The sequence below is a fragment of the Chaetodon auriga genome, chromosome 3, assembly GCF_051107435.1.
Source record: "Chaetodon auriga isolate fChaAug3 chromosome 3, fChaAug3.hap1, whole genome shotgun sequence".
Classification (NCBI taxonomy): Eukaryota; Metazoa; Chordata; class Actinopteri; order Chaetodontiformes; family Chaetodontidae; genus Chaetodon; species Chaetodon auriga.
The window spans coordinates 14,672,452-14,690,962 of NC_135076.1; the positions used below are offsets into that span (position 1 = coordinate 14,672,452).

Genomic DNA, 18,511 nt, shown 5'->3' on the forward strand with positions numbered 1-18,511 from the left:
CCCTGTACCCCTGGCTCTCATTGTCCACCTCACAAAAGAGGGAATGATCGAGTGCAGCATGTGAGTTATGGTAACCCCCCCCCCCCCCTTGCTCTCTTCTCTGCAGTTACCTCCATCCATCCCTCCATCACCCATCTGTCTCTCTAACCTCTTGCACTTTGTCTGCCTCTTCGTGCCCTGCATGACTTCTTCTCACTCCTTTGCTTCTATGTTATTTCTCCACACTTTCTCAAAAGTAGCTGATCATATCTGGCACCTGCAGTAGTTCTTTTCTGCCAAAAGCCGTGAGCAATGCCCAACCCCCATAGTGTAGTCATGGCAGTGAAGTGAGGCAGGACAGGCACTAGCAGTCTTCCAATGCAAAAACTACATATAGAAGGTGACTGCTTGGAGCAAGAAGTAAGTGTTTGTGCACCCTGCACCCTCATATATGCTACTCATGCAGTTGTGTGCATCTGGCATCGACTTGTGTGCATGCAGGGGTGTGTGTGTGTGTGTGTGTGTGTGTGTGTGTGTGGTGTGTGGCCCTCACACGGACATAAAAAACACATTTTTCATTTTAATTGCTGGATTTTATTTGGCAAAAACAGCAACAGACACACGAGTGTGATGGCACTTTGTATCTTTATTCCATCAGTTACCTTACAGCTCTAAAGTCTTTAACTCAAAAAATACCTTCATTTATTCTCAAGCAAGGACATCTAGTATTAGACAGCCACGATTTTTTATTTGTATTTTAACAGTTTGAACACCACTGACCCCTTGACAACACTCAAAGCCACACAGGTTTTCAAAGGTAGGCCGTAGTCACAGATAATGCAAAATATGAGGCATAATAGGATAACTCATGACATACATTCTTTCCCATACCTTCTTCTCTGTCACATCTATCAAACGCCTGCATAGGTGCTCAGTAAAAGTGAGGATAAAATCAGATCCTTATTTGTAAAAGTTGTGACCGGATTTGTCGATTCACATTGTGCAGTCCAGCAGCGCTCCGTCGTTTCTTTGGTCAGTTTGTGTACCAGACAGATGCTGCATTTTAAAGTTCACTTTGCATCCCTGAACCTCCTCCGGATCTCTCGCTCTCATGAGTCCTTACTCTCCCTCATTGCATTCAAAATCTGGGTTGTTTTCGGGGCAACAACCACATGCCTCATTATTGGTGTGACATGAGGAGCTGATCAGTGATTGAGCTCTTATCACATCTACTCTTATTTCTCCTGCACTAAGCTTTGCTTTTACTGAGCTCATTTTTTTAAATGACCAAAATCTGCTCATTAATAACCAAATGAGAACAAACTGTGATGTTACACATTAAATGTGCTTCCGTCACAATCCACAGAAACAGGGTTCTAAAACTCCAGCTGCAGTTCAATGACAGTTTTTGGACACACTTACGAACACTAATAGAAGAGGGAGAAAAACAATTTGGGAACTTGTACAAGTGTGCACAAATCCCAATGGGTGATCATTTTTTGCATTACAGTGACATTACAAAAAGTTACAGATGACAAAGTGTGTGAGAAAACATCAAAGTAAAGCTGCAATTGAATAAATCAATCTCTCGATCAATGCACACATCTCTACAAATGCTCCGAAAAGGCACATTATGATATGCATAACCACACGTGGCTTCTTTCCACTACGTAAAGAGTCCAGCTCACTGCTTCCTACAGAGCGGCACCGACATCCCTTCTGATGTGAACTTTATGTTTTGTGCCAAGTTCTGACTGTAGCTGATTAACATGTAGTTTGGCATTGTGAGAAAGGAACTAAACTAAAGTGAAGGTGTGCTTGGAGTGAACTTCTTCATGCCTTTCAATACAGGCATTATCAGTCATCTCTATATTCTAACGACATCTTTCTAGGGTTAATCTTTATGCTCTACTTACAAAAGCAAATGCAGAAGCACCCTAAACAGGTACTGAGCCCCACATGTGATCTGAATAGAAACATCACCACTAAAATTAAATGTTTCCTCTTTTTACAGCATTTGCAAAATGTTTGCTTTAGTTTCTTTTACTTAGTTTTACTGTAATTACACTCAAGCTGCAAAGCCAAATACACACACATATTTTCTGATTGCTCAGTTTGCTCTCACACACTGGCACACACTCACAAGGACATAACAAGTGAATGCAAACACGCACACACACACAAACACACACACACACACAACCGAGACTATCATATTCAAAGTGACCTCAAAATCACGTCTCACAATTTATATACACGCACATATGCACACACAACACACATACACACAGTTAACTCTAAACTGAGCAGCACATCAACAGCTTGAGGCTCACACGATGTATGCGACAAACACACACACACACACACACACACACACGCACACAGCCTGCAGCAGCTACTGATCCCATGCTGGGATGTATGCAGAAACTGTGTTCTTGTGCTTCCTGCTGCTGCTGCTGTTAACCTGTGTTTCTCTAGTGAGCAGCGCAGGGGCCCGGTGCCCAGAGGACCACAGTTCGATCTGCAGAGGAGGAGAGGAAGGTCCGGTCATGGGGGTGCCACCTACACTGGATCACTTTGTCCCAGTGCTCCCCTGCCACTGTCTGAGGGAGGGGCTTTGTTAGGTCACCTGGGGTCAGAGAAAAGAAAAAAAAATATATCACACAGGTGTGGAAAAACAGTGGGATCAAACACCAGCCACTAACAGAAATGATCAGATATTATATAACATTTCTCATGATTTGGAAAGAAATACACTGTTGTCTTGTAACTGCAGGCAGCATTTTTAATCAAATGCATCTATATTTGTACCTTCTAACAAGTAAGTTTAACATTTTCAGATTAGACTTAGTGATAAAAAATATAATTCATGGTTCATCCTTTTCAATCCTTTGTGCACAGTATGTGTATTTTCATTACACAAACTGCAGTCATTTTGGAGTGTTGCTACCTTGAAGGTCACTGATGATGATTTTGTTGTCATAAGAGCCGGTGAGGAGGTGATGGGCGCCGGGGGAGAAGCGCACTGAGCGGATGTCGCTGCTGTGGGGGCGGTACGTCTGGACTATGCGGCCCCCTCTGATGTCATACAGCATGCAGGTACTGTCCTCCTGACCCGTGGCCAGCAGGCGGCCGCTGGGATCCACCGCCACCGAGGCGACGGCACTTCCTATGTGAGACGGAGTGGTAATAAATGAGGTGTTTGATGTGATTGGCTGCAGCTTAAAACTGCCTGTCTAAGTATGATTTGGCTTTGCAGCAGTGTCATCTCAGTGATCTGTATGGGGATCTGCTTCTGATGCCACTCACCTGAGCCGTGCAGAGTTGTGCCCACAACCCGGACACAACTGGGCACCCGCAGGTCCCAGAACCGGACTGTCTTGTCCTGGGAGCCAGAGGCAATCATCCACCCTCCCCAAGTGTAGAGAGTCAGAATGTGTCCTAAAACGGTTAAATACTGTATTAAAATGTCTTTACCTTGTTGTACCGAGTTGTATTTTCAAGCCCTGTTTATGTAATTTTAGTGATCTTGTGGTACTGGTCCTGAGAGTTCATTGGTTTCTCATTTAGGAAAAATTTAGAAATAATAATTCTAAAAGATGAGCTACAATCTCCACAGTCTCTTTCACAACTGCAGAGGACGAGCTGTTGTTGACGTACCGGTGTGTCCGCTCAGGGCGTGAAGGCCCTGTCCCCTCTGACAGTCTGTTGTGTAGATGTTGCAGTCTCCGGCCCCAGCACTGATCAAGATGGATCCTCCACTCTCAGGGCCCTCCATGAAGGCCAGGTCCCTGATGGTACCGTCATGCATGCTGAACTCCAGGTCTGGGCCTGAATCGGAGCCGCACATTTGGAAACACACTTCAATATCACGAGAAATATCAATTGCCTTCCCTGTTCATGGGAAACTGCTGGGAAGACGGACATGACACTAAAACATGTGAAACGGTACCTGTGGCATTGCAGCTGTCTGCGTTGAAAGGCAGGACTTTGACATATTTATCGTTGGAGCCAGTAGCCAACAGCTGTCCACAGTGGCTCCAGGCGACGCAGTAGATTGAGCCCTTGTGATGTTTGTTCCTCCTGAAGCGCACCACCGCCTGCTTGACGGCACCGGAACCACTGAATGAACAAAGACATGCAGACTATGAAATGTGGAGGAAGAACAGCGTGAATTCTAAAATGACATATAATGAAAATTACTATTTTTTATGAGTGAACAAACGGCAAATTAGTTGGGGACACCCAAATGCCTGTGTGCACATTTACCGTGACCTCCATACTTCCACCATGACTGAACGAAGCCAGCATCTATTTTGTCGAGTGTATAAATAATCATCTCGTAAAAACATCCCCACGTTTGGATTTGCATGATTGCTACCTGGTGGTCAGTGTTTCCGGGTAGGCGCAGACTCTCAGGGTTTTGGAGTTGGAGCCGACAGCGTAGAGCGCTCCAGAGGGATGGAAGGCCACTGCACGCACCGCCTGCGTGTCCTCAAGCTGGTTGGCTTTAATAAACTGTGTTTTGGACTTCCCCGGCTGTTCAAGAAGAAAAAAAAAAAAAAAAAAGATTTTGAACTACAATCTGCATGTACATCAGCATAAACTTCAGGCTAACAGCATAACAGCAGACACTATAATAATACTGAAATTAAAATAACATAAAAATAATACTTGAGCAGTTTGCTGTACTTCCTGTGAGTTCCGTGTTGCAGAGCCACAGTCATCTTGGACGATGGGGCCTCTGCTCCTCTCAGCACTGATAACACACACACACAGAGACACACACAGATAGAAAGGTAAATTCATATCAGTATTATTATTTTACTTCTTCATATTATCTCTCGTCTTCATTTCATCAGTCACCGATATAAAACAAAGACAGCTAATCAACATTAAACCACTAAAGCCTGATTTTGATATCCCATTACAGCGTTTGGAAAGTCTGCAGACTCTTACCTCTGACTGCCAGGAACAGGGGACTCGCTGAAGGAAGGCAAGCCGTGGCTCCCGGTCTTTAACGGGGTGCTGCTGACCCCCCCACCTGGCTTGTCCCTTGGTGGCCCGGTGTCTGGGGTGTGGCGGGTGTCGGTGGTCCTGGGACTGGACGTGCTGGTGTTCCCCTTCAGTCCGTTCCAGTGGTGGCCCAGGTGTGGCATCACCTCATCTCCTCTGTGGTCGATGCCCACGTTCATTTCCTCCAGCTTCTGAATGGACCTGGACAAAAACAAGATCTCTTTGTCTCACCCACGTAGCACCAGGGCTGTGCTCCATTCACTGAACCACACAATATGACTTCCACACCTGCTCAGGAAGGTCTCTGTGAGGTTGTTTTGGGCTTCGTCCTGTGGCTTCACGCCTCCCTCCAGCAGCATCTGCTGGTAAAGCTGTCGCTGCTGCTGCTTCTGCTCCAGATGCTGCTGCACACGCAGACGCTGCCGGTAATACTCCTGGATGTGTTCTGTGGAGTCAAGGCGCTGGACAGACAAAAAAGTTGGGGCGCTGCGTAAAACGTGAAATAGAAACAAATGCAATCGTTCACAAGCAAACTCTGTGCTGTTTTCAACAGGAGGCCCTGTAACCTGAATGACAGAATATTTATTATGGGCTCTCAGTGATCTCTGCTTCAGTGCTTGGCAGCACTCATTGCCACTACACACACACACACATGCAAGAGCACACACTCTAGATTATAATAGGCAAACTCTCTCCAAAGAGCCACTACTGACAACTCTTCAACTGCCAAGGCCTCGTCCTCCATCATCCATCCCATAAAAAGTTTTCAAGGACCTCATCATATCCAGCGGGTCTACAGTATATTCCCCTTCATCTATCTCACCACTTTTCACGCACACGCACACACGCACACACGCACACACAGACACACGCGAGCAATCCAATCTCAAGCCACTTTGCTCCTCTCGATGGGACCTGGGATGCATAAAGATGAGCGATGATGGAAACAGCGGGCCATCTTGGGTGTGACCGCACATCAAACCAGATTATCTGCCTCCAGCGTCCATGACCTCCACCCTCTTCACTGAGACGGGGGGCAGCAGGGCGCTCGTGCCTCTTGGACAGGTGTAGTAGAGCATTCGGGAAGAATTTATGAAGCAGTGGAGGTGTGGAGACGAGGTGGTTCAGGGGTTCAGGGGGAATCTATTCTGAATCTTTTAAATCTGGAGTAATGACCGTGGAGGGGAGACAGACTGAAAATCTCACAGTGACTTTGACTCGAGTGACCAGGCAGGCAGCCGTGGCCATTTCTTTTTACGAGTCATGAAACCAATTCAGCCTGAGCAGCCAAAGGTGGGACACTCCAGCCCTGTGCATCTGAGATGTCTTTGTGTCGCTCATTGGTCTTTGTAAGGTCTCTGCCCATAGTCCGCAGTTCTTATTACCTCATTAGCTTCTGTGCTGCAGGGTGGCCCACCATCTTTTCCAGGGGTCAGAGGTGTGCGCGTGGGTCCATCCAGCCCTTGTGGGTGTTTCCTGTATTCAAATTGATTGAATTGATTGAAATTGAACTGATTTGTGGTGAAGTTGGAAGTAAAATAACACAATGCAAATTGAAAAAGCTAAACCATGAATGTATATTAAACTCAAGGAAAGAGGAAAAAAGAAGAGAAGTAGTTTTAGTGTGGGCAACTGATTTGATTATTGCTTATTAGCAAACAACAGTAACAAGTGCCAATGCCATAAAATTTTCTTGGTTTTCAGTTAAATATACTTTTGTTGTTTTGCATATTTGCTTGATTGTAATCATGTATAAAGCTGCAAACCCTGCTGCCAGGCTTAAAAAAGCTCTTTAACTTTCTCCCAGATCACAGTAATCTCACTTTGTATCAGCTGTGCACATGAATTGCCTCCAGCAGGTGGAGCCAAAGAGCACTTGGCAACATTCAGCAGCCTTACAAACCGCTCAGTTTACAGACGTGCTTTGAAGCCTCAGGAACCTGTCTCCACCTTCCACTTAGTGGTAGAGCATTTTACTTCCTGTGTAGCACACCTGGCAGCTCACCTCTAATAACCAGACGGACTTAAACACATCTTGCCTTACTTCTTGTCTGTTTTGACCACACATACAGTACTACGCTCTGCCTGTGCTGTATTAGCATCATTTACTGTAGCTGGTGCTGATCTGTCTATGCAGGAGGAGCACAGACAGATCAAGGAAACAGAGCTAAAACACAAAAGAGCAAAGAGTCTTTTAGGTGCCTTGATGCAGTTATAAGAGGGAGATTTGGGGCAGAGTGGGTATGTTTTGCTTGTAATTTTAGCTCACTGTGGCATGAACCCGGAGGCTGCAGCAATGGCCAAATGAGCCAGAGAGACGCTAGTGAAACGACATCCAAGCACTAAAAATCTGCTCTTCAGTCCACTTAAGTGTAAAAGGAGGAGGCAGAGGTCCCATAAGGAATAGCAACTGTAATTTACAGCCTTAACTTATCATAAGGATCAGTATGATGGTTTTCAATAATGAGTCATTAGTTGAAAGATTTAGATTATATTGCATCCATCAACGCTCAGCTGCAGTTTAATATGCGTTTGTGCAGCACTGTAGGAGATGACAGACCAGGCAGTGTGTCTCTGTTAAAGCAGGGCTAATGGGATTAATGGAGCTACAGATTGTGTCATACAACAAGATCTACCACTGGGTTTAATACCTGAGGTTCCACATGCACTTGCACTTGCTAAGGCAGGATTGGTAAGAAAGCTCCAGCAAGATTTAAACAACGAAAAATAAATAAATAAATAAAATAGTGCATCCGTTTTACACCGTGGGGATTTCAATAGAAAACTGAAGGTTAGGATTTAGTTCTCTCATCAGGACCAAGATGACTAATACAGGTGTCGGTGAAATATGCCATCTTTCAAGACAGTCATTGTTTATATTACATATTGTATATCACAATATTTTTATAGAACTAAAAGCAGTTTTTAGCTTTCCATAAATGCAGCTCAATTCTCTGTAAGGACCTCCTTTGATTTGATTTGATTAAAATATGCTACATATACAGTATGTACATATTAGATATGATTATCAAACCAAACTCCTGGTTCAAGTGTTTCAAACAGAAGTTAACATCTGCTAAACATCTGGCTCGATTTACCTTTCAGGCGAATCATCCTGCTGATGCACATTGTTCTCCACTAGGCTCCGACTGAGGGCAGACTTCATGTTCGCCTCCATGCTTCTCTTGTCCTGGGCCGCCAGACCGTGGGACAGGCCGTCCAAAGCCGGGTTGAGGGATCTGGACATGTAGGTGTCCGCTGAATGAGGCCTCTGGCGGAAGGGTGAGGTAGGGCAGGGGGACAGGCGGTTGATTAACGGAGTGAGGAGGTCGGCGTGGCAGGCCTTGCTGGGCTTCACCAGACGGTCCACGTGGATGTTGAGGGTCTTCTGCTGGAAGGCGCAGGAGAAAGCACCCGGGGAGAGGTTCTGCAGCCAGGAGAGCAGTGACAAGTCCAGTTCATCACAGCCATTACCGCAAAGCAAATCCACGCCGAGCAACACCTCCCCCTCTGTGATCTCCTCACCGGTGGCTTTACTCTAGAAAACAGAACATCAATCATGACTGAAACTGTTGAAATAAATGTAAGAGTGCAATCAGGCCTACCTACCAGGTTTTAAAACTAAAATAGGAAGATTACATTAGATGAAACCAGCCAGGGTTTTGTAACAGCAAACAATGGGTCACCTTGCATGAGAATGTCTTTTAAAGGATTTTGGAGAGGCAGCATAAGGTTTGAGCCTTTTAACAGCCACTAAAGTTTTCTTGTAACCCTTTAAAGCAGTCAGCGGTCACATTACCTGACAGAACTCGACGCAGCACTCGTAAAGGATGCCTTTGATGAGCAGCTGGAAGAGGCGGTTCCCGCTCGCCCTGAAGCCGGCCTCGCTCAGCTTCCTGTCCGCGGGGATGAACTCAGCTACCATAGCACAGGCTTCCTCGAAGCAGTGGACACGCGCCGTGCTTGGGTTCCAGTCTTTGAACTCTGCGTGGTGGGTGAGGCGTGGCAGGGTGAGGAGGAGGCACAGCTTGCTGTAGTCCTCCTTGGTTGGGCAGTACTCCTCCAGACTGTGGAGGCACTTGACGGCCTCCTGCATGGTGAGCTCCAGCTGTGGTTGGCAGAACATTCAGAGAGGACAGGTGAGCATGTGGCTGTTAAGACGCTTCTTCTTTCACCATACCTGACAATTTTATGATAACCTCATGTTTTCAAGACGTTTTAGGAGACACTTCGTATTCACACGCTGCTTTAGCATCTCATGTCAATCACAGGCTTCCTCTCCTGACCACTGGAGCAGAGAACTATCACGCTGCCTTTGTCCATCTCATCTAGTCAGAATATTTTTATAACACTCATACTGATTTCCTTACTGAAACTTTTACATACATTCTGAGGGTCTTCAGCTGCAGACATGGCATTATTTACACACAGAGCTTCAAGAAACTTCTGCTTCAGAACGATGTAACGGAACCTGGAAACACAAATATCAATATTAGGAAAGACACTTTATGGGACATGAATTGATTAACTCTCACGGGACATTTCCTGGGTTGAATCAGTTTGGGAAATGTGTTATTTGTGGTGAGTGTTTGGTGGCTGTAGGAAACAGAGCCTGTCAGGAATATGACATGATCATGCCACTACAGCACTGGGACCTGACCTAGTTAAGCTACCAGTCTCCTGCTTTACTGGCAAGGCCAACTCAGTCACCAGTACAGGGAAACATCATGAATACTGCACTTTATACTTGAAATATGAACAAACAAGCAATACAACTGCATTCAAATGAAGAAATTTTTCAGCTGGTCTCAAAAAGTTTCAGTGAGGCCCTGTGTTCTCCTCATAATGCTTTAAGAATACATCAAAACCGTTCTGGCTGTCCCTCAAAAAGCCACTTCTTCAGCACGTCCTGCAGATGAAGAAGAGTTGACACACACACGCACACACATTATTTCTCTCACCTTTTCTTGTCAAACTTCTCCATTCCTTCTAGAGGTTGTATGAACTGCATCACCTCCTCCCACTGGCCATCCAGGATGAGCTGCCTGTTGAAAGGTGCAAATGAACAATTTAAGAGGCCTCTGAAAAGCTGCTGCTATCAGGCCTGTCAAAAGTAACGTAACACAAGACAGGAGAGAGATGGAAACATGGACCTGTGGAGACTGAGACGTGTGCAAACCCAGATCCTAACAAGTCTAATCCTCCCTCTCAGGTCTTCTCCATCTGCCGCATGAGTCTGCTTGCACAGCCCTACCTGAGGAAGAGCATGTCATCAGAGTAGAGTCCATTGATGACGCCGCTCTCCTTCTCTAAGGCCAGCATGCTGATGTGCAGCTTCCTGGAGTTCAGGAAGTCCAACATCAGCTTGATCACCTCTGCCTCCTTGATGCCGATCGTCTCCTCTGCCGTCATTGTTACAGATCTGTGGTGGCAGCTTCCAGCTGGCTGGAATACAGACAGAGGGGGAGATGAGGAGATGGACATGTTGACAAAGTTGCAGCAAAAAAGAAAGATGCTTATGCTGTTGGTTCATTTTGAAATTAACGTACATATATGGTACATTTTAGAGAAATGCAACCTACTTCTGTTAAATATCTTGAGGTTAAACCAAAAAACAAAAGACCAATTTGGTTTTTTACATGTTTTTTTTTTTAGATGTTCTGCTGACAAATGGTATGAAAGGTGAAGCTAATCTTTTAGATATACAGCATCATCTGACACTGTGTGTACAGAGATGTGTGTGAGAGGAGAGGAGAGGGTGCCGCAGGCAGCTTAGAAAAACAATGTTAATGATGTAAACACCGACAAATGCTCCACACTGACGCCCACTGATTCACACACTGAGGACCATTTACAATATATTCCTGCAGGGACGTCTAACACTGGCCTGATGCTTTAAACGCCATTCAGTGTCAACCCCTCTACAGCAGCTTCTGGTGTGCCTCTTTGCAGTGTCTATGCTACAGTAAACATTTTAAAATGACCTTTTGCACATTAATACTCCTGATCTATATGATTTATATCTTAGGATGCAGTTCTTTAGGGTTGGGCTGCAAATGGTTAATCACAGCAGCACCACACAGGCTGCTACACAAAGACATAAAGGGCTCTTTCATTTTGCATGATCCACTCGCCCTGAGAGGCTGAGAGTGCAGCGATGCCTCCGGGGGTCTGTGCTGGAGGCAGAGCAGCCGCTGACACCGCCCTGTGCCCACCGTGTGCACACAAACAACAGCTCTGGTCCTGGATGTGACAGCAGGTCTGCGGCCCAAACCTGACAGCCTCAGCACTTTGTCCGCGCTCAGACACACCTCGTTTGGTGGAGCGGGGCAGCACACTGCGCACACGCTCACAGCCGCTCGGGGGAACTGACATGTACAACAGACAGGAGATAACAACGTCGCTCATTTTGCCACTGACGTGCAGGACATCGCGCGAGGCGACACCGGTGGTACAGGCTAACCCGCCACCGTGAATCCGTGCCAAGTCCTCACCTGTCAGTCTGCGCCGGCAGCACGCCGCATTAAAGCCGCTCCAGTGGCTCTGCAGCCCCCAGACGTGACAGTATCCGCGAAGAGGTGGATAAGAAGCGGTGTTTGGATGCTGAAATCCCAGCCAGCGACACTCCTGCCTTCTTTCTTTCTTGTACACAGCTCACGGTTGCCATGCGGACGCAGCCGCCAACCACCAATCAGCTGCGGTGATGACGCCGCGTGGTCACACCTACAACACCACCACGGAAAAACTTTAAACCGGAGACAGGAAAAAAACGTGGCTAAATAACAATAAAAACATTACAAGGAAAAGTAGCATGTGTGTTGTGTTTTCTCCCAAGACATTTAACTACATTAGTCACTTGATTTGGTAAATGTGTTAAGCTATGCTATTTCAAGTAGCATTTAGCTTGAACGTTAGCATATAGCTAATGGTTGGTTTCCCAAGGTAAACTGAATTCTGGCCATTTAGAAACATGGCTGGTTCATCCGCAGGGGGCAAAAAGTTGTTATGGGCCCCTGTTGACCCCCTATTGTTTTGTATGTACCATGTTTCCTCCATGTTCCAATCAAGTACAGCACACACAGCAGAAATGGAGGCCTCATGATTTGGCGATAGCCCCAGAAATCAAACTGCCCTTGTGCTGGAACAGCTGGCCCCAGGTTTTCTGTAGGTGGGTTAGTTCCGGCACAGGGCCCCACTTCAAAGCAAGATTTAGCAATAATGCAGGATCCCATTTAGTTTATGTTGTATGTTTGTGGTACAAATTCAGCAAAAATGTAGCCTACATTTGTGCATACAACTGACTCCCACTGAACCTGGAACTTTTGGGGCCCTGAAGATCTGGGGTCAGTTATAAACTTTGGCTGATTGGTAATCCAGTCTTGCTAGTGGTTCAACTACATGCATACTGAGTTTGAGTGGATTCACACCTCACTATACTCCACAATAATCCCATAATATAAAGAGGTGATCGCTGTGACGCTTTTGCAAAGAGATTACCATTTAATCCAACTAGTCTTGAGTGCAGCACCATGGTCAATGTAGATCCCAATTAACCACATTAAGAACTACTGCACCTTGGAATAGCTTTTGACCAGTTACATCTCTACATTAGGAAGCTTCATCTCCTGCTCTACCAAACACTGTTAAGGTATACCCCAAGGTGTACCCAAAGCCCGCTCTTTTCTCAGGATATAGGATAAAATAATGTTGCATGTTTCTTTTCTGTAAGTCAATAAAAATAAAACCCTCCAAATCAGGCCTCCTGACTTTTCTTTCAGTTGGTCTGTGGTGATTGACAGACCATTTCCTCCTTTAAGATACATGCTGTTGTATAAGTAAAATCACATAAATGCTGAGGCCATGCTGAGTTTTATTAAATGCAAAACAGAAAAAAAGAAAAATGAAACTACATGTCCAGCAATATGTTGAATGACAGCACAGCGTCTGACAAACGAAACAGAGTCATCATAGTGAATAGGTATGAGCTCACATGAACACACTGTACAATATCTTTACAGTTTAAATTATCATTGACCTTGGCCTATAGCAGCCAAAAGCATGTGGACAGAGCTTCTGTGGACAAATCCTTTCAAGAAACAATGGAAAAAAAACACCTCTTCACTCTGTCACACTAGATTACATTTTCAAAGACATGTACATGCTCTCTTTTGGTCATAAATATCCCCCCCGATTGAAAACAAAGCACCATGTTAGCAGATGTTTTTGTTGGAACCTGCGAATGGCGTTGATTTGACATTTGGTGGCAAAACTTACTGACACCAATGAAACTCTGTGGTGAGTCTCTACCCGTATGCAGCGACAAAGATCTGACCCTTTCTGCCTCGCATTGAGTGAAATTCATTCTCCTAATAACAGAAAAATAGATAAATATGTTGCTGATGCGTAACATGTTCTTTAGTTTGGGTGTACATATATCTGTGTTATGTAAGAGCAACAGACAACACGGTGTGGCCGCTTTAATCAATTGGCAATACTTGCTGTGATGAATGACGGGCTTTTTTTTTTTTAAATAGCAAGTTCAATCTGAACTTTGTATATGCACTATGTTTATACCATTTGGCATTTGCTTTTACCAAAAGTGTCTTAACAGTATTATAAGTGCAGACTTCGTTCAGATGAGTAGGCCCAGAGTGAACCTAGAAGAATTTATAATACTAGAACAACAATTTTAAATCCTGATACTGATATAAATATGAATACTTCTTAGTCTTGGAATTCAGTCTTATTCCTGATACCAGTGGGTGAGAGCGTAATCGTACATTGTATGAATACACTGCAGAGGTCCTACATGGTGCAGTTGGCAGCATTTCTACACAAAAAGAAAATAATACTGAGCTGTTTTATTTGTTCACAAATCTACCGTGAACCAGCGGCAAAGTGATCTAAAGCACTGGTTCTCGACCTGTTTGGCTGAAGCAACGCCTCCATGTTAACAAACCTAACTTTGATCCCCGGGGGATGATTTTCATTTTCACAATTTAGCTTAGCTATTGGAATACGTCTCGAGGCTGCAACTACTTCTGTATATTACAAGACACAGGAATTTGACACGACTGTTACAAACATGACAGCATATTTGTACATTAGAAATATATTTTTCACACATTATACATTACAGCTGCAGGTGTGGTGAGCCACAGGTTGAGAACCAGTGATCTAGAGTAACGTCCTGCATTCTTTAAAATCACTTCCTCAAAAAAAAAAAAAGGGTTCTGAAAAAGCTGAAACCGCTTGGCTTTGTTGAGCTGAACACACATGTACTGTGTGGCTGACACTAGCTGTATGCAATGAGTTTTTTTTTTTTTTTGGCCCTTTGTAGTTTTACGTACCTTAATATACAAACTGTTTCACCCGCAGAGATGAAGAAAACAGGGTTCTTCCAAATACAAAAAAACTCCCATCTGTAATACGCTGTTTTACAATCACCTCATGGCACTCACACGCTAAAACAAAGTGTGCGTAAGGCCACACATCAACAGGAGAATGCAAACACAAATCAATCTGTACATGAATTAAAAACATTCAGTGCTTCAGTGTCCCAAATAAACTGTCCGGGCATTCATACTGTCTCTTTTTTGACGTTTGGCACATAGGAAACAAACACTCAGACAAGCCTTCGTGAACAGACTCAACATGACAATCTCTAAAAACACACAATCCAGAAGCATTTACATCATTCTCTAACAGTGGCATACATTCCAGTTGTTCATAATCTTTGAGTCCTATCATGTCCAGTCCAGAGTAAGAAGGAAAAACAAGGACAGGAATGCGATGAGAGGGGAAAACGAACAAACGTAAAAAAAAAAGACAAATATGCATTCAATCTAACTGGCATTGCAGGTGCTTGAATCTTCATGGATATGTACAGTGAAGTGCAAATTGAAAGGGGTGTGTTCCTTTTGAGATGGTGATGTTTGGGGTGTCGAGTTCCATTAGGACTGGGCAGGCACTACTTTTTTAGGGGTGGCTGGCTTCTTGGTCTGCCAGAGGTGGTTGTGGATCGTCACCGCGTCCACGCTGGCCGACATGGTCTTAGCTGGTATCTGACTGAACTGCTTCTTGTCCGAGTTGTACTTGTAGAGGCCGTCGATCATCTTGCGCGTGATGCTCTTGGGGCCGATACCCGCCAGCTTGTTGATCTCCTCCGTCTCGGGGCAGTAAGTGTAGAGAGAGCGGAACTGGCAGCCGGCGTCTCGGAACAAAACCAGGAAGTTGTTGGCCTCAGATTTCTCCATTTCCTGTTAAGGTCAGGAGAGAAAAGCTCATGAGATACAGTATGAAGGTCATGTATTGTCAGAGCCACTTATGTACATATCCTTATTTGGTAAATATGCTGTTAATAGCCAGTATGTATGAAGTATAGTGGACTATGCTCGATAAAGTCGATAAATGCAGTCATGCACTTCTTAATGCGCACAGGCAGTACGATTTGAACAGCATGGTGCTAACGAGGTTCTGAGGTTCTTCCTGCCTGAAGTGTGAGTACATGGGTTTTCAAAATATGGTTGAATGTAATTGATTACTTGAATACCTGCTTTTATATGAGCAATTACAGTATATACTTTTTGGGAAGTGTTCATCTTTGTTTAGTAAAAGCAGTCCCATGTCAGCTGTTAATCCACAGTGTTGAAGTATGTGGCGTGCATCATCAATAGAGCCACCAGGACACTCCGGACGCCTGCAAGTGTATAAAACAATATGTTGAAAGCTCCACGCTGTTACCTCCAGGATCTTGTTCTTTTGCCCCTCATTAACCTTGCCTGCGAGGCAGCAGTGGGCCAGAGCGTTCTGGATGATGTGCTTGTTAGACTTGGCACTGGGCTCCTTGTACAGCTTTGGTCCTGAACGAGAACAGAGGAGAGAACGTCAGGCTGAGACTGTCGTCATGGCAACCCCTCCAGTATTGTCAAAGACAAGACGTCCCTCCCTATTTTTACTCTTTCTTTTGATAAATCATGAATGAAGGTTTAAACTGGTAGCACATCCATGTGTTGGCGCGTAGACAGATAAAGGACTGTGAGCTCTGAACACAGCTTTTACACATTAGCCTAATTATGATATCAAAAAAATTCAAAGAGATGTTTATTCTCCAAACTATCTGAAAACCTGTGCTGCAGATGATGCGTGCTGAGCTGTCATACCGGTGTACTCGGTGTTAGACGTAACAGAGGAGGTTGTGGATCCGTTGTCCCAGTCCTTCTCTCCATTCCTGCTGCTGGAGCGACTCGGGGACAGGAAGCCATCTGCAGAATCTGGCCTAGAACACACACACACACACACACACACACACACACACACACACACACACACACACATATGAGAAGTGTGTTAGATCACCTTTCTGCACAGGCGCAGCTCCTGAACATTTAAATTATACAAAAGGCAGAGCAGGGAAGTACTGTATTATTATACAAGCCATACAGATATCCTGAAATAAGTAAATCTCCAAAAATGAATCCTTCCCGCAGTATGAGGCTGCCGGCTGGTGTCATTTTCCAATCCTGTCTACGTCATGCTTGCATAGATTCATCCTTTACTGCGGACGAAGCCGTGTGCACTACTTCAGCACGCAGTTTGAGTCTGTTGTGCATCCTTACAGTAACGAGTGAAGGAGCAAAGCTTGCAAGCACAGGCAGTGAGTGCAGTGATGTGGAGCAGTCTGACGCATTTGAGGTCAATAAAAGAGGTCAATCAATTACAGTGCAGCACTTGGCATTTACTCGCTCTTTTTCTGGACTGCAGCTGTGGTGCGTGTCCCCTCTATACGTTGGCAAACAAGCAATTTCTAAATATATACGGAAAGAATACTGCTTATTCCACGGGGATTATAATGTATTTATAAAATACACTATTCTGCCTCTGTAGTTATGTGAAAGTCATCCAGCAGGGCATATGCACAGTGAGAGCAACTAAAGCCAAACTTTAGTGCTTTTTTTGTGAATGTAAACTTTCCATGTTAGCAAGTCATTTCAGCGACAGGAAATTCACTCTAATTAATGTCTAATTTAGATTAAATATATCTTCATATCTTTCTATAACGCCTGGTATTAACTGTCTACCTTCAACACTTCACTGGCTGTTTGTAAGACACAATATAGGCTTAAATGACTTGATAAGATGGATGTTTTATGCATCTACAGAACTGTGAATCTGAGAACAAACAATTTCCTTTTCAAAGAAAGAAAGAAAAGAAAAGTGAGACAAAGCCGGAGCGTGAGTGTGCGTTGGTGAGGAAGGCACAGCAGAGAGGTAAGTGGAGAAAGCCTGTTTTGTGGTGGTGAGGCTCCTAAAAGCGAAGCAGTATTCAAGTGCCTGGAAGTGACTCTTAAGGAAAGACGTTGCTTTTCCTTCAAGCGCTCGAGGATCCAGCGTGGGGACGGGGTTTCAGTGCAGGACGGGGCGTAGGGCAGCGTGAAGCTTAAGGGTTTAAGCAGAAACTAACCTTCTCCTTCTCAGTTTAGGAGACCTCAGAAAGTAGAACAGACTGCCAGAGGCTAAGCTAGCACTTCTGACACGTGTGAAACGGCAGGAAGGAAAGTATTAAAAGGAGGAAGATAGAAGAATACAGGACAAATGTTAGACCTGAGAGCTGGAGTTAGTCTGGCGAGGTTGGCCTTAAGAAAACAAAGAAAGGTCAGAAATGATCACAATTACCGCACTTGACAGACAGTTAAAGGCTTCTGTTAAAATGTCTTGAGAATTCAGCCTGAAGAGAGCAGCACTCATTTTGTGCTCTGTGTAATTCAGTGTGCATTTGATCTACATATTATACATGGATTTAAGGCTCATTTACAGTGGCTTAGGAACAGTAATTCTTTGAGCAAGCGTACTGGGTTAAAATGATGAATTATTCCCAACATAAGCATTAGCATTATGATGCCATGTTTGCTCTTAAAGCAAACGACACACTGGCCTGAATGCACAGAGGTTTTCACACTTGTTTTACATGTCCCACTGCCATATTGCTAAATATAGTATGAAATCCCCTGAAAGCATCTAAGTTCATATTAAAGGCTACACCAAATACTGCATTTCACATTTTACAGACTTAAAACACCTCACCTTGGCGATCTCTTCTCAGAGTGAACGCTGTCGCTGTCTCCCAGGTTGAGGGACGCGAGGGACAAGCTGGAGACTGAAAAGACACGTTGGCGTGAACCTGGATGTGAGATGAGATGCAGCACAGCACGACACAGTTACACCGACACCACGAGAAACAACCACACCCGGCTGTCCACTGTGTTTGTGCCAGCGCTGTCACAGAGCAACGCAGCCTCAGTGTCAGGACTAAAAACAACTCTGACATGCAGAAAATCAGACAAAATGATATGGACGCACCCAAAAAAACATGTATACGTATGTGTTAATATATATTATATGATGCTTAATTTAATATTAAAACACATAGAAACACGAGTGCTGCATTGCTCCTTCAGGATGTCAGATGAACTTCAGTGTATGAGTGTATCGTTCTGGCTTGTTAGACATTAAACAC

The 18,511-nt window shown here is 44.6% G+C and overlaps 2 protein-coding genes across 9 annotated transcripts in view; both read right to left on the reverse strand.

Annotated features, from left to right (window-relative positions):
* Window positions 1-605: 605 nt before the first annotated feature.
* Window positions 606-11,677, reverse strand: LOC143318756 (WD repeat-containing protein 47-like). 2 transcript variants are annotated; one of them, XM_076727234.1, is made up of 16 exons: window positions 11,490-11,677; window positions 10,250-10,440; window positions 9,957-10,040; window positions 9,382-9,466; window positions 8,795-9,103; window positions 8,094-8,533; window positions 6,381-6,471; window positions 5,284-5,456; window positions 4,939-5,196; window positions 4,654-4,738; window positions 4,361-4,518; window positions 3,932-4,101; window positions 3,640-3,810; window positions 3,289-3,420; window positions 2,930-3,148; window positions 606-2,608 (listed from the first exon to the last, which is right to left on the reverse strand). In XM_076727234.1, the coding sequence occupies exons 2-16, from the start codon at window positions 10,405-10,407 to the stop codon at window positions 2,454-2,456; spliced, it is 2,688 nt and encodes an 895-aa protein (XP_076583349.1). In that variant the 5' UTR covers window positions 10,408-10,440; window positions 11,490-11,677; the 3' UTR covers window positions 606-2,453. The 2 variants fall into 2 exon arrangements, with proteins under 2 accessions (XP_076583349.1, XP_076583351.1); XM_076727236.1 differs by having other exon boundaries at window positions 4,672-4,738; window positions 11,490-11,628.
* Window positions 11,678-12,845: 1,168 nt separating this feature from the next.
* Window positions 12,846-18,511, reverse strand: part of camsap2a (calmodulin regulated spectrin-associated protein family, member 2a) — a 48,012-nt gene continuing 42,346 nt past the window's right edge. For 2 of the 7 annotated variants that reach the window (XM_076725550.1, XM_076725534.1), the window contains 5 exons: window positions 18,079-18,175; window positions 17,459-17,524; window positions 16,158-16,273; window positions 15,739-15,857; window positions 12,846-15,254 (listed from right to left, as the gene is read on the reverse strand). In XM_076725550.1, the coding sequence (XP_076581665.1) occupies window positions 14,949-15,254; window positions 15,739-15,857; window positions 16,158-16,273; window positions 17,459-17,524; window positions 18,079-18,175 (704 nt within the window). In that variant the 3' untranslated portion in view covers window positions 12,846-14,948. The remainder of the gene's footprint in view (window positions 15,255-15,738; window positions 15,858-16,157; window positions 16,274-17,458; window positions 17,525-18,078; window positions 18,176-18,511) is intronic. The other 5 variants (XM_076725580.1, XM_076725565.1, XM_076725573.1 and 2 more) reach the window with 3 other exon arrangements.